Source organism: Chroicocephalus ridibundus, chromosome 9 (assembly GCF_963924245.1).
Source record: "Chroicocephalus ridibundus chromosome 9, bChrRid1.1, whole genome shotgun sequence".
Classification (NCBI taxonomy): domain Eukaryota; kingdom Metazoa; phylum Chordata; class Aves; order Charadriiformes; family Laridae; genus Chroicocephalus; species Chroicocephalus ridibundus.
The window spans coordinates 35,258,109-35,272,784 of record NC_086292.1 but is presented as its reverse complement, the minus strand read 5'-3'; the positions used below and the strand labels follow the sequence as shown (position 1 = coordinate 35,272,784).

The 14,676-nt window shown below is 38.5% G+C and overlaps 1 protein-coding gene across 3 annotated transcripts in view; it reads right to left on the bottom strand.

The window, feature by feature from the left end:
• Positions 1 to 3,482: 3,482 nt before the first annotated feature.
• NEDD4 (NEDD4 E3 ubiquitin protein ligase) overlaps positions 3,483 to 14,676 on the bottom strand; it is a 60,586-nt gene continuing 49,392 nt past the window's right edge. For all 3 annotated transcript variants that reach the window (XM_063346372.1, XM_063346373.1, XM_063346371.1), the window contains 11 exons: positions 14,062 to 14,291; positions 13,320 to 13,441; positions 13,150 to 13,220; positions 11,551 to 11,646; positions 10,424 to 10,497; positions 10,212 to 10,272; positions 9,578 to 9,637; positions 9,369 to 9,476; positions 8,666 to 8,762; positions 5,359 to 5,431; positions 3,483 to 5,282 (listed from right to left, as the gene is read on the bottom strand). In XM_063346372.1, coding sequence (XP_063202442.1) covers positions 5,180 to 5,282; positions 5,359 to 5,431; positions 8,666 to 8,762; positions 9,369 to 9,476; positions 9,578 to 9,637; positions 10,212 to 10,272; positions 10,424 to 10,497; positions 11,551 to 11,646; positions 13,150 to 13,220; positions 13,320 to 13,441; positions 14,062 to 14,291 — 1,095 coding nt within the window. In that variant the 3' untranslated portion in view covers positions 3,483 to 5,179. The remainder of the gene's footprint in view (positions 5,283 to 5,358; positions 5,432 to 8,665; positions 8,763 to 9,368; positions 9,477 to 9,577; positions 9,638 to 10,211; positions 10,273 to 10,423; positions 10,498 to 11,550; positions 11,647 to 13,149; positions 13,221 to 13,319; positions 13,442 to 14,061; positions 14,292 to 14,676) is intronic.

Genomic DNA, 14,676 nt, shown 5'->3' with positions numbered 1-14,676 from the left:
CAAGGAGACAGACGCAGATTTTTGTAAAGACACTGTCAATTCGTGAAATAGCACCAAATTGTGCTATGGATTTACAGAACAAATCAAATGCCAAGGTATTAGGTAGGTTGCAACGTAAAGTTTACGTACGAAACAATGAGGTTAGAGAGGAAAAAGCAGGGTCAAGACGGAAAACGAGCAGCCTACACTCATATATTTTGCCCAGGTTTGAGGCGTAAATACTCAACACTGTCTCTAATAAAAAATAATTTGTTTAATATGCTACAGATGTGGCTTCGTAATTAAAAAGAATTTATTTAAGTCATGTGTCCTTCAGGCAGCATAAGTGAAGCCTCAGTGGCACTTAAAAGGAATTATTGTTTTCACTTCATACTAACCCCCAGCTCTGCCTCATGATGCAACAAGAATGCTGAAGAATCACCATTACCACCTTGAGAAGTGAAAGATTTGAATCAAATAACACCCAGCCTAAAAGTCTGCCAGTCGAGTAAAAGGAATTTTGAAGAAAAAACCATAGCCTACACTGCCCCAAACATCCAAGTTATTGTCGAGTGCTTCTTCTTCATACCTAAAGTCTCATCTCCGTAACACCAAACTGCAAAGCATTTCTACATACGTGACCACCTTGGGAGTAAAGGAGAAATTTTAGAGAAAGATAATTCCAGACCAAAACCCTTTGAGTCAACGCAAATCAAATTATTGACATTGATTGGGAAAAAAAAAATAAATCTAAGAAAACCTCTCCCACAGCAGCCTAAGTAAACCTTCGGATTATAAACAGTTTATGCTGCAAGCCTTCATTGAGGTTAATCTATATACTTTACCATTTTTAGGTTAAAGAAATTCAATTATTTGACAGCATCATATTTATTTATTGAGAAACACCATTCGCTGTAGGACGGTAATAATCAATACACAAATAAAAGTCACCACCATCCTTACTAAACATGAAACAAAAATGGTTTAACTTGGTCAGAAAAGTTAAGCCCCTGAAAAATGCCCAGAAAAAGAGGTTTTTGCACTGTCCCGGGATGATCTAACCCCTCCTTACCAACAGTTTAATCGCACCCCGCTGCCTCCCGGCCAGGGTAGGGCCCGGCCCCCCTCAGGCCGCCGGCTCGCGGCGGGTCCGAAGCGGGAGGGTTTTGGGGCGGGAAGCGGCTAATCCACTGCCTGCGCGCACCCCGGCGCGGCAGCGCCACCTGGCGGCCGTCCCCGGCACCGCCGCGGAGAGGCGCCAAGCAGCGGCTGGAATTTTTAAAAAAAAAAAATAAAATAAAATTAAATGCAGGGCAGATTGTATTTTTCAGGTTCTATAAAAGCCGGTTTGAATCAACGTTTACAGGCAGAAGGCAGGGTACCGAGGGCAGGGGACTGTTGTGCTCACAGCTCTCAGCCTCGGCACAGCCCAGAAAACTACTACCGAAACCACCCATGAATTTTCCGTGTTTTTAAAGCTGAGAAAAGTGAAACTGTTCCTGTTGCAGCCATCTTCTCCCTTGCTTTGTGGTCCAGTCCCTGCTCTAGAATTGGCATCTTGCTCAAGTCTCCCCTTAAAAGATCGTTTCTTCACAGAATGGCTTTTAAGCAGACCTGCACAAAATCTCTTACCAAAAGTCAACACTATATACTCTTTTGTTCAGCAGATGGGTACATTTAGCTCTTACCTACCTGGGAAATTTTTCTGCCTTACACCTCGCCTGGGTGTTAAGCATAATGAAATTACAGCGTAGAAGAGATGGTGGTTAGCACTCAGGGAACCAGTTGCTACTCTCGTCTGTAATGCCGCAGTACTTATGGTGAAAAAAATAGGTAAGTAGTTGTAGCAGCATCTTTGGAGTTGTCCCCCAAAATGGGATAGGGAACATGGAGGTGCAATGTGCAGAAAATGAGTGTAAAGGGACAAGCAGCAGATCCAGGAGAGCGTCTCCCTGGTTAGCCAAGCCCACACCCCCAATTAGCTGTTCATGACTCCTCCAGCACCTCCCAGATTGGATCCCCTCACATCGCCCTTCCCACAGATGCCAGATTTGCAACTTCAGAATTCCTTGCGACGCTTCACTGACCTCTCTGCCTACTTCCTCATGACAAGTCCTCCCGAGGATGTTTCCCATTCTGGTGTCTCCTCTGACCCAGACCCACAAAGCTTTGTACCAGCCTGTCACCCCTTCCACACGTCTCCCACATCCACGTGGCTCCAGCCAGACGAGCCATCTCTTGCTCCTCCTGGTCTTTCCCTGGCTGCCTGTGAGTATGTTCAGGCACATAAGGTAGGCCCCCTTCAGCCTGGGGCATCCTGCGCAAGGGCTGCCGCGCTCCCATAGCCCTGCCCCAGTACTTACCACCATTGACCTCTCTTCTTTCACTTAACCACGAGCTGTTATCACCATTCCACAACAAGCCTAGTTTAAAGCCTACAGAAGGGACTCTCTGCACTCTTATCACCCACCACTTCTTGGTGTGAACACTTGGTTCAGGCCCATCTGGCTCTGAAACCCTTCCCGTAACACAACTTTTTCCTTTCTCTATCTATTACAGCACCATAGCATTTTTGTAAATTCATACCCAAGGGTGGAACAGCAGCCTTTCTTCTGATGCCAGAAGTCACAAGCTTCCAGCTTCACCCATCTTGGGAATCTCCACCTACCACCTGCCCAAACAGGGTCTCCAGCTGCTCCTTCTTACTCCCAGTGTATGGTTTGGGTTTTTGGCTCTACAAGGTCTCTGCGAAGACCCTTATGACCTCTTGCTGTCCATCCGTCCCAATGCTACAAGTCTGCTCACTTCTCCTGTAGCTCTTTTATGAGGCAAAACTCAGTGCCTTGCCCACAGCAGAGCTCCCACAGGCAAGGCCAGCCCTGCCCCGGCTCCAGGTACTCCCTGCAGCCCAAGACCCAGCAGCAACAGCAGCACCCTCCAGGAGCTTACACCCATGCACCAGGGCTGCTTCCCCAGCTGGCACTGGGGACGAAGCCCCACGGCACATCCCCATCACTGCTGGGCAGTCCACGCTGCCTGGAGCAGAGTTTCAGGGCCTGTTTCACACCCCTGCCACACTCACCACTGAAGTCTGCTGGCTGCGTGCCTGCCCACCAGCAGAGAAGGGTGTTCCTACAGCAGAAGAGAGGAGCCTGACCCCCCCTCAGCAGCAGTCAGCTGGCGTTTCCGTGGGGCCTCCACCTTTGCCTGGCTGCCGTGTGTAGTGTTTCTAGCTGGCTATACAATGAAGGCTCACAGCGACCTAGAGCTTTTATAAAAACATGGTATTAATTTTTCAAAGACTGCATGTCTTGGCAGCAGAACACTTGGAAACAGTGCTGCTGCACCTCAACACCTACCCAAAAGTAGCAGCATACTGTGACGGAACTGCTGCCCCAGTCTACCTTGGAGTACTAAAATTACTGAATTCTTGCTATTTCAAGACTACCAATTTGCACTTCAAAGAACTGAGCCACAACTTATTAGAATAAACTTTTATTTACTGCTTTCAGGATCCTTATTTTATACTTCAAAGTACGCAACAAAACCTGCTACATTCAAATCTATACAGATTTACTGATATATCATTCATGTTTTACAAAACTGCATATAGATTTGGGAAATTTGTATAAGTTACCTTTATTTACATGTCATATTCTCAGCCCTAATGACCTAGTCAAAGAATAAAACAAAGTGGGATTGTAAATATCCCTTAAGACCCATTACATTTGTTACGTAATTTACATATCTTGAGATGTGCTACACTTCCTTCTTGCATATTTATAAAGACTGTGACTAAACAGAAGTTTGCTGGCCAAAGCTAGGTACTGTCATTTCCTCAGATCGTATTTGTAATAAAGTGTTAAAATTAGAGCAAGTCAGGTATAGAAACCATTTTTTTCCTTTAGAACCAACTTTGTAATCATTTTAAACAGCACTTGCTCAAAAAAAGTGTTAACATTAATAAAAAAAATACCCACATTTACAAAAGAAATCAAACTAATATTTATATGACAAGTTGATCTACAATAAATTGCACATTGTTGGTTATGACTTTGGTTATACTGTCTTAACAAATTTGGTTTCTAGAATAACAGTGGAGAAAAAAAAATATAAAAACGCAGCTATAGAAACTAGCATAACCTGTAAACATCTTACAGAACCAAATTCTGCACCTGGTTACATGTGCATAACCTCCATGCAGTTCCGAGAAGTTTGCACATATCAGACTGCTGAATTTGGCCCAGAAAACCCTGTAAACATGTTCTTTATTGTTATGTAGTGCAATACTGCAAGAATGGATAATAAAGGCCTCTAACTAACCAGTAACTAATACTGAGTGATATCCATACAAATTTCACTTTAAGATTAATTTGTTGCAAAAGGCTGAATTGAAAATATTATCCATCGTTGAACTACAAATTTATCCAAAAAGTGATGAACACTCAATAAACCAACAACAGTATATAAATTCAGGCAAAAAAATGGATATAATTTCTCAATGCAATTCAGAATTATGCTGCTTATCTGTTTTATATAAAAATCCTGGTTTTGTTACACGGATTTAACAAAAGCAAGTTAGACAAAGAAATCTAACAAATAAAATGTCACCAAGTCAATGTTCTGCAAACTCATGGATGATAATGCAAACAAATGCTTTCCAATGTTTTACCTAATACGCTGAATCATAAGGTGCTTTGGGCATATCTGTCGCAAACAGCCTGAAGCAGCACAGATTACAATATTGCATTACATGAAGTTTGGTGGTTTTGGATTTTTTTATTTATTTTAAAAACAGTCTAACAATCTCAGTTGTTCCTCTTCAAGCAGCAATTCAAATTTACACCCTCTGCAAAGATTTCTTCACAGTTTTACTTCAGTAGTTTACTGCAGGACAGTCTCTCAAATACTGTAAAAGAGGCAACTGCTTAAAAACATTTTAGTTTTTGAATTACTTGGCACTGGCCCATCCAATGTGTATATTGTAGTTATTAGCAAAGTACAGAAAACTGTGGAAATGGCAAAATACATTTTCAAAATTTAGTGAGTTTTTAATACTTACTTAACTTTACAAGTCATACTATGAAGAATCAATAGCCATGTGACTAAATACAATGGTAGTCCCTGGAAAACTCAAATTTGTTTGTAAACCCTTAAAATGAAATTGCAGCACTGGACCAATATAATTTATGTCTGTGTCTTAATCAACCCCATCAAAACCCTGAGTATTTTCAATTGCTAGAAGAAGTTTATCCCATAAATCTTCAAACGAGTCATACGGAGGCAAATCCAAGCGATTAAAACTGAAAAACAGATGAAAACTCTTAAGTTTTTTATCATTCTTACTAAAGCTCATAATTTACTAAATTAAATACGCACCAGGTATGAGCTCTCGGCAGTTTTTCAGGGGTACCCCACTGTTCAACTGTAAACAACTGTGGTCCATTTGAACCTGCGGAGAAGAATACATCAATTTTCACCCCATTATGATGTTCTTTTCTAGTTAGAAATTCAAGTTATGAAATATTTTGGGGGGTTGTAATCCAATTCTGACATTAGTAGCAGCTATTTATATGAATCAAATACAATCTATACTCAATAATGGTCAATAATCCCAATTCACTTGTATTTTTAAATTCTTTCTTGCTATATCTTAATTTCGAGGGACTTTTACACCTTAAGCTCAGAAGTCCATATGCATAGTAGCTGGCAGAAAATTTTATGCAGAAGACAGTTTTATACTGTATAAGTTTTGCGTGTAAAAATTTAGACACCTTTATCACAATGTGCCAAGTTATATAACCTGGCAGAAAGTATTCTATGTCCACCTTTACCTACGCAACAACAGAGTCAAGTAACAGAGAAGTTTTTAAAACGCAGCGACCATATGTGTACTCCAAGGATGTACATATGCACCTGAGAGAACTTTTTTGGCTAGCAAGTGCAGCTCCAGCTACGCCTGTGCCTTCAGCAGCTGTCTTACAGCATGTTGTAACTGAAAGTTTCTCAGAACACCCAACTCTCGCCAAGTGGATGCAAAGGGCATTTTGTAATCATTTCCTTAAGCTGTTGAAAGCATTTGTGTATGTCTGGAGAAGACTGTGTAGTTTAAAAAAGCAAAACCAAAACACAGCAGCAAAACCCACTGTTTTGTCAGAGAACAGGATTATCTCTGATGGTGGGCATCCTCTGATTATTGCACAAGATGACCATCAATAGTTACAGAACTGTATTCTTAAATGGAAGATGTGAAACATGTTTCAGATTAAAGTTGAGCAGCAGTAAAGAGCACAGGCTGATCTATGAATACAGCTGAGATAGAAGGTCTGTGTAGAGTACCTTTAGACCTATGACATGAATTGGGTTTTATAATGCTGACAGACACCTTCCCTTTTTTATGCTCCTTCAAAATGTTTGGTTGTTTTTAACTATATAATTTATAATTGTCAATTCAAAAAGTTTTCATTTGTGGTTTTATGAAGACATGAAAAAAAAGAAATGTATACATATTCATAGAAGAATGAAATGATATTGTGATAACATGTAAAAATGGATTTGGAAAAAGATGTTAGCCAACTTATATATAGAAAAAAACCCCAACCGACAAAAAACCCAAGACAATTCATCCCAAAGATGAAAACAGTACAAGAAGAGGAGAAAACCCTTTCTCAACTACTAGCATTCAGAAAAAGAGAGGAAATACCAATCAATGCACAGAAACTATACTTCATACGAGTCTAGTGAATGAACTTGACACATGAGAGCAGACACCAAGCACTTCATCCTAAAATATTATCAGTGAGACACATATATCAGTAGTTGTGGAAACACTTCCAGCTCCTCCTCTTCACTTTCTTCTTCGGGTTACATGCTTCTTCAATGCAGAAGGATGTCTAGAAGAGGTAACTAGTGAGAATGCCTGGAATAAGGATGAAGCGGAGAAGCAGCTCTGACTGATGGTGCATTCTACCACATGACATTAAGATAAAACTCCCTTTTAATAGCTAGGTAAGAAAATCTTCATTTTAGCTATCCAACTAATTAAATAGAGGCTAACAAGGCAGGATGAGAGGAAGACAAGAAGAAAGGCAAGTCTGTTCAGTGTTGTAGTTCTCAAAATTGGGTAGATTTGCCCCAGACACCAAGCACACCCTTTTTAGGGGCAGAAATGCCTTTCTGGGCCACAAGAGGGAGAACTCCGGCTAGAAAGCCAGCTCTAGGACTGCAGCCCGGAGGTGGGAAGGGAACGATCACAGAGGCAGCCCGGCAGCAGCAAAAAGCCACGTACCAATACGAAGCACTGAAGAACCACCTACAGTTCTCAAATACGAGCAGGTCCTAGAAGCCTGACTGTGATTGTTACTGGGGTTTAATGAGGATGGCACGCTGGCCAGAGTAAAACAGAAATAACTGTAACAGAAAGCAAAAAAACCACTGTGAAACACAACTGCTCACTGAATTTTTCATTAATGAGTGAACAGAACTACAGAAACTGGGACTTGGATAGAAGACTGCCCAAGGATATCCTAATCCTGGGGGCAGAAGGGAGCCAAGAGCTTCAACAGTTTCTTCCCCTATATCATTCCTTAATTCTACCTCTGGTAGTGTTTTTAGACAAATAAACAAAAATCCAGAGGCAGCAGAATTCTCATCAGGTTCCACTGCGTTGAGCATGTGCTGTAACTCCAACAGTACCAAAGTTCAGGTGCAACAGCAGATACATGTCTCAAGTCCGTTGAGGACACTGTCCTTCCCATTGGAACTCACAACTCATTCACTGATGCAACAGAAAAAATAAACTGAGTTATTGACGATGAAAAAGAAGAGAGGGAGAAATGGGGACACATGGTGGGTGGTATTTGTTCACCATTCTAGTGTTTTATAAACAAATTACTGTCTTGTTTACAAAGAAGGAAATGTTTATTCAAATAGGCAAGTTAGGCTATTCAGTCACTTGCATAGGATCTCAAGCACTTTTAGCCTTCATAAAGTCATCGAGCAGAAAACATAATAGCTGATGGCAGCTGAAAACAGACTTCCCATAAGCAAAACACCCCCATCCTTTGTGGGCTGTTCTATCCGCTTGCCCACGGTCTTTCCACAGTGGGTTTTATGGCTTTGGTATTAAAGTCTGCTCCCCACTGCAGTCTGCTTGTTTCAGTCTCTGCATTGTAGGTTCACTTTTCTTCTGGCATTATGTTTAACTTGTGTCATTTCAGCGGTCCTCTTTAGAGTATATCCTTACAAACAATTGTATCTGTACAACTGTGGCTTGTAAGCAGATAAAAGCAGTTGGGGAACTTACAAGAATCTGAAGTTAACTGCAGATGCCAGCATGTCTTTGTAATCAGACCTTGGATAACTGAGAATTTTCTTCAAGCTCAATCACATGTTGAACAGGGATTTTTGCAGCGCTTTAGAACTTTAACATCCACATTCATTTGAGAAGTCTTATACATTTAAGACTTCCAAAACCAGAACTGAAGTCCAGTATTTATAGAACATGGGAAACACATGTGATCTAAGTGACACTCTTCTCTAACTTTGCTTCTTATAACTGCCAGTATATACTAATTTTAAAGTAAAATTTGAAAAATAATATGCCTGTGTTTGAAATCAAGTATCATGACAACATCAATATCATGTTCTCTGTTACTTAATTGTGAACATAGTCATAAGTACTCACCATACAGCTCAGCAAACCCATTCATAGGTACACGTGATGTGCCAGTAACAAACTGAAGTAATCTTATTCTCTTTTCAGAGTCCATCATTAGGACCGCCTATGTATGATAAGGATTACAATTAAAGATTTATTTTTAAATTAAGGTTTTAAGCTAGCAGAGTTATGCAACATAGTTTGTATCTCTAAATCATTGTCCTTTATGTATATATGCCTTTTTTTTTTAGTGACACACATAGTCTACTTCTCTGCCTATTGCTAAAAGCTATGAAGTCAACAATTTTTTAATGGCACTGTAACAAGAGTACGGTTACTGGCTTAGCAGGCTGTTAAAATACTTCCCTTGAAGATTTGGCCGCTGCTTTCTTTGAAGTTTCCTGATGTTATGTACTAGCAGCCAAATTCCTGTAATTTATTAAACAGAAGAGTTTAACACCTCTTTAGTGTAACCATGCCAGAAAAACCTACACAGAAATATTTTTAACCCCAGTCAGACATGGATTTTTTTTTTTTGTAAAAGCAAGTATCAGTAGTGTATTTACATTCTGATCATGCATCTCACCTTTAGTTTTCTTACTGTCTTCCTCAGGAGTTCTAATGGTCAAATATTTACCCACCTATTGATGAATCACGATAAACTAACATAGCTGAATGGCACCAGCTTTTGAACAGATTTAAGTAAAAAAGTAGTAGAACTTCACAATACCTTCCAGAACCACTGTATTACTTGATGGTTTATGTTGTAGCCATTTTTGTATTTCGTGTGTAGTTTCCAATCAGCCACATCCACATCTCCCAGTCCACACATTAATAACTATACAGAAAAAAACCAAAACAAAACAAGAGACCACCAAAGTTTAAGTCACTAACATTAAGTTTCAACATAATTTTTTTTTTGCCCCATGATACACTTACCTCTAGCTCATTTTCATCAAAAATTTTGATCAGATCCTGTGGTATTAATTCAAAAAAGCCCTAAAGATGAAGGAAGTTTTTTAAAATCAAGTCAACATTATTTAAGCACTTTTGTTCACTGCGAATGATATTTATATGCTTTAGTAAACAGAACCAAAGCAATACATCAAATACAGAAGTTTGGATGCCAGCAGCCCCCAGTTTGGTTATAGTACTTTTAATTCTAATTTATCTCACATCGTTATTGTGCTACACTGAATGGTGAATATATGTCTGAATATCATATATATAATATCATTTATAAAATACGGATAGACCAGCTAGATTAATTTCATTCTATTAGTTTGATTTAATTTTCATTTCTGCAGAGTTCATTAAATAGTTTGCACTACAGCTAAAGCTGTCAGCCAGGATTGAGAAATAAGCAAATTTTTCAACGTGAATTAAACACCTCAGTAAAAATAGACCAAAAAATTTGAAATAATTCAAAGCTTACACTACAAACAGTTACCACTGCCTTTTCTATACCTGTAACAACATTATCTGTGGGTCTTCAGGATGTCCAAAAAAAGCTTGTCTTAAGATTAGATGCAACAAATTCTTAGAAGAATTTCTTTTGTAATTAAAACTATACCTCTTTAAAGGCTGCCATTTGTTTCTGTACTCTGCTCACAAATCTCCACTGAATTACAAGACTGTAAAAAAACAAGACAAAAACATTTAAAATTAAAGCCATTTAAATACAAAGCAACACCACCCTCCCTTTGTTAACGTAACTATCAAACAGCCCCTATTACTAGAGGGGCAATCCAGTGAGATACGTTGCACATAGTGACCGCTACTTACTGGATGTAGTCTCTCTTGTTCTTGTTGGTGACAACTATTTCTGATCCACCGCTTTTCAGTTCATGTTGATGGGTCTAAATGCAATATGTATAATGGGTCTTAAATGAGATACGTTTGTAATGTAATTCATATTTTAATATTAGGTAATTTAGTTAACTCTCGAAGACTGCAGAATTTGCAAACTATAAGAAATGGAACAAGTTTCACAGGTCACCTGAATAAACAGAATTTGGTTGATTGTTTTAAAAAAATGTATTATTCAAGGATGCCAGACTGTAATGGGGCAATCTTCTTTCTTCTGACCTGCTACAATAAACCACCAAAGTTTGCACACAAGTTCTCAGTAATGTGGACTTCACTAACTGCATATTCAGCAACTCAGCCTTTTTTCCAAATCTCAAGGAAAAACACAGAACATTTTCAGCAATGGTCCCAGTAAAGAAATGAATCAATATGCATATCTGTTACATAATGATTTATACTACGAGAATCTTCGTAGACAAATACCTCATTTTCAGTTCATTACGGATGTACGTTTTCACACTCCTGCTGAGGATCACTTTAGTTACACAAGACCACAAAGGCTATTATCCTACTTAGATCTAGTTTGCACCTGTAATTTGGAATTTTTATTCAAAACCTGTGGTATTTCTACATGATTTATCTTGGATAGCTTTCTACACCACAACGAACTTGTCTATTCCACAGTTTTCTAGCACATCTTAAAGAAAAAGCCCTATTACTATCTCACGGTGAAATTTATGATTCCAGCCATTTCAAAAAGAGCTCATCCTTTCCAGACAATCACATAAACCCACCCTCTGCTCCAGATTAAGGAATGGAACTATGGATATCTTAAGTCTCAGTTGCACTCACAGCAACAGCTACATTTCAATACAAGTATGATTTAAGGAAAAAAAGCACCTTATTTCCAAGTCCTTTAAGGTATCACGCCAGGCTAACAGAGCACTGCACGTGCCAGCTAAAAGAAGCAGTTGAGTGAACAAACCAACATTACTGTGAAAGAAGGGTTTTCCTTAATACCATACAGATAAAGTCAGCTAATTTCACAGGTCAAATGTTTTCTTTCATGTTTTGCCTATTCTACTTTATATAAACATACTAACCTGACCAAAAAGTTCTTCATCAACTATAAATCTGAGGTCCAGTTCTGTTGGATCATTTTCAAGAATCCATCTCAGAGAATTATAATATTCACTATCCTAAGAAAGAGAATTACATAGAGTAAATACAAAATAGCGTAGCCACCTTTTAAACTACAAGAGGCTCCATTACAGGCCAGTGAATGCTGCTACCTAGGATAATCCTGTGTTGGATAACAGAGACTCTGCAATTGTACAAAGCTACAAAGACCTTTAAAGACATTTGAAACCTGAAGACTCAGCAATCTCAGGACTAAAAATCTCGCACATAGCAAAATGGTGGTAAGATGTCACAGCATTATCTGAAGTAAGGTATTTTGGACTCTGTCTCTCATCCTGTATTTATTTTCCCTCTATTGTTAGGCATTAATACAAAGAGCCTCAGGAAATAAAAATTAAAATAAAGCCAACTGCATAAAAAGCAGCACGGCCAGCACGTCGAGGGAGGTGATTCTGCCCCTCTGCTTCACTCTGGTGAGACCCCTGCAGCTGGAGCTGTGTCCAGAGGAGGCCACGAAGATGATCAGAGGCTGGAGCCCCTCTGCTGTGAGGACAGGCTGAGAGAGTTGGGGGTGTTCAGCCTGGAGAAGAGAAGGCTCTGGGGAGACCTTCGAGCCCCTTCCAGTACCTAAATGGGCTACAGGAAAGATGGGGAAGGACTCTTTATCAGGGACTGGAGGGCTAGGATGGGGGGGTAACAGTTTTAAACTGTAAGAGAGTAGATTTAGATTGGATATTAGGAATGAATTCTTCACTATGAGGGTGGTGAGACACTGGAACAGGTTGCCCAGAGAAGCTGTGGATGCCCCATCCCTGGAGGTGTTCAAGGCCGGGCTGGATGGGGCTTTGAATAACCTGGTCTAGTGGGAGGTGTCTCTACCTATGGCAAGGGGGTTGGAACTAGATTATCTTTAAGGTCCTTTCCAACCCAAACCATTCTGTGATTCTATAGTACTGAAAAAAAGAATTAAAAAAGTCAGGACACATCTATAAATCTGTAACTCAGAAAGGAGTAACTCAGATAGGAACTATATTCTGAATTCTTACAGGATGGCAAAAGAAGTAATAGATTAAAGAGACTGAATAAAAATCACTCTGCTCACAACTACTCTAGATAAAAATCATTATCAGGGAAACAAACAAGAAAGCTGCAAGAACCATGTTTTCCTCTAAAAACGTTACATTGTATCACTCATTAATATTTTCAGTCTCTGAAAGTATAAGAACACATTTCTTTTTAATAATCAAAGACACAAACTTAGAAAACAGGTTGAGACAAGGATCCCAAATTTAAGAACCTTAGATGCCTAAAAATATTTTAAGAAACATCAGAGAAAGTTTAGAGTCAAGTTTTCAATACAGCTTAATTGACTTAAACCAGTCTAGGTGTCTCTGATTTTCATTGGAAGTTTTAATTCCTATCCAACTTATAGACTTATAAAAGATGTAGCCTAAAATTTCTTTGAATCATGCACTTTCAACCTTCACAATGTCATTGAAAATATATTAAAAAATTAATATGAAAATGAAATCCTAACATACATGATAAAGCAAATTACATACCACAGACTCCATATCATGAAGTGTTATTGGCTTTTGGAGCATCATCTTGTAAAAAGGACGAATAAAAAAGGCTTTAAAGAAGAACAAATAAATTGAATAGTATGTAACTTAAAATTCAAAATATGCACAATATTAATCTAAATATCATATTACATAAAATAAATACTAACCATCCAAAAGTTTGCCATGGTAAACAGCCATTCCAGCTACACGACCTATAAACTTGAAATAAGAGAGATGATCTTCATTGCAAAGTCCAGAGTTTGGATTGATCTGCAGAGTATAGTTATCTCTGAAGTTGAGGGAGGGAGCAGGGAAGAGAAAGAAAAACAAAATGTTGTACTATTGGAACAGTCCCACATTTGAAGATATGAAAGACATAACTGGTTAAATTGGGTATTACTTTTTATGAAGTTGAAAAAGTAATCATATTTGGATTAATAAATCACTAATCTAAATTAAACAACACTCAATAGAAGATTCTATTAGCATAGCAGAAATAACAGTTTTGAAATACCATGAACTACCTTGATAAATTAGAGACATGCCAAAGTGAAGGCCTATTAACTTTAAAGTAGTCAGAACAACATTGTCCACATTATTTGTTAAATACTGACTCTTCTGTAAGTAGTAGATGGTTGCAAGCGTAGCATATGCTTGTCTATGCAACGATGACATGGCTTATGTTAGGCTGCTGAAAAAACGATACAGGTACTGCCTCCACATTATTTTTCTGTCAAACAAAGAACTAGATGCAGAATTTTGCAGTTATTGAAATTAAACCCTCCTATAGAGCTTAGGAGGGAGAAAGAAAAAAAAAAAAGTAATTCCGTTTTTAAAGTCAGTATGAGAAATACAATTGATTTGCTTTCCCTAACTAGTCTTCATGTCTTCCAGACCTGTATTACTTACGTAGCTGAATATTCGAACAATCCATAATAAGGATTAAACATTTCTTTAGAGAGAAGGAAGAACCATTCCCTGGCCACTCCTCCATAGTCTAAACCTTTTTCACCATCAAATTCAATCCAAAGTCTTGCTTTAAGGAAGTCTGCTCTCTTTACAGCTATAATTCTTCTATAAGAATCTTCAAGGATTGTTGTACGATGAATTTTCATTTCAAATCTATTTGGAATATCACCCTAAAAAAAAGAAAAACCAAAAAATGATAGAACAATCGAACAAAATGCAGCATCTTTTACTCTTGCAGAGTACACAAATTCTGTAACCAAAGAATGGCACACAAATCCTTTTCTTAAACAATTTGGAAACATAACACAATATGACTGACAAAAGGCTCTGTTTACATACAATTCAACTAGCACGGACAGTTTCAGATACAAAGTTCTATTTCATACCAAGAAAAGCGAGTTAAAATAAGTTCTTACTAGTAACAGCATATGCTCAGTTGTTCTGCATGCAGCAAGGCATGGAATCTTTTTTAACACTGAAAATCCATCACACTATAAGCTCAATTTAAAAAAAGCTCAGATTTTATAAATAAAATTATTTTGGAACAATTTTACC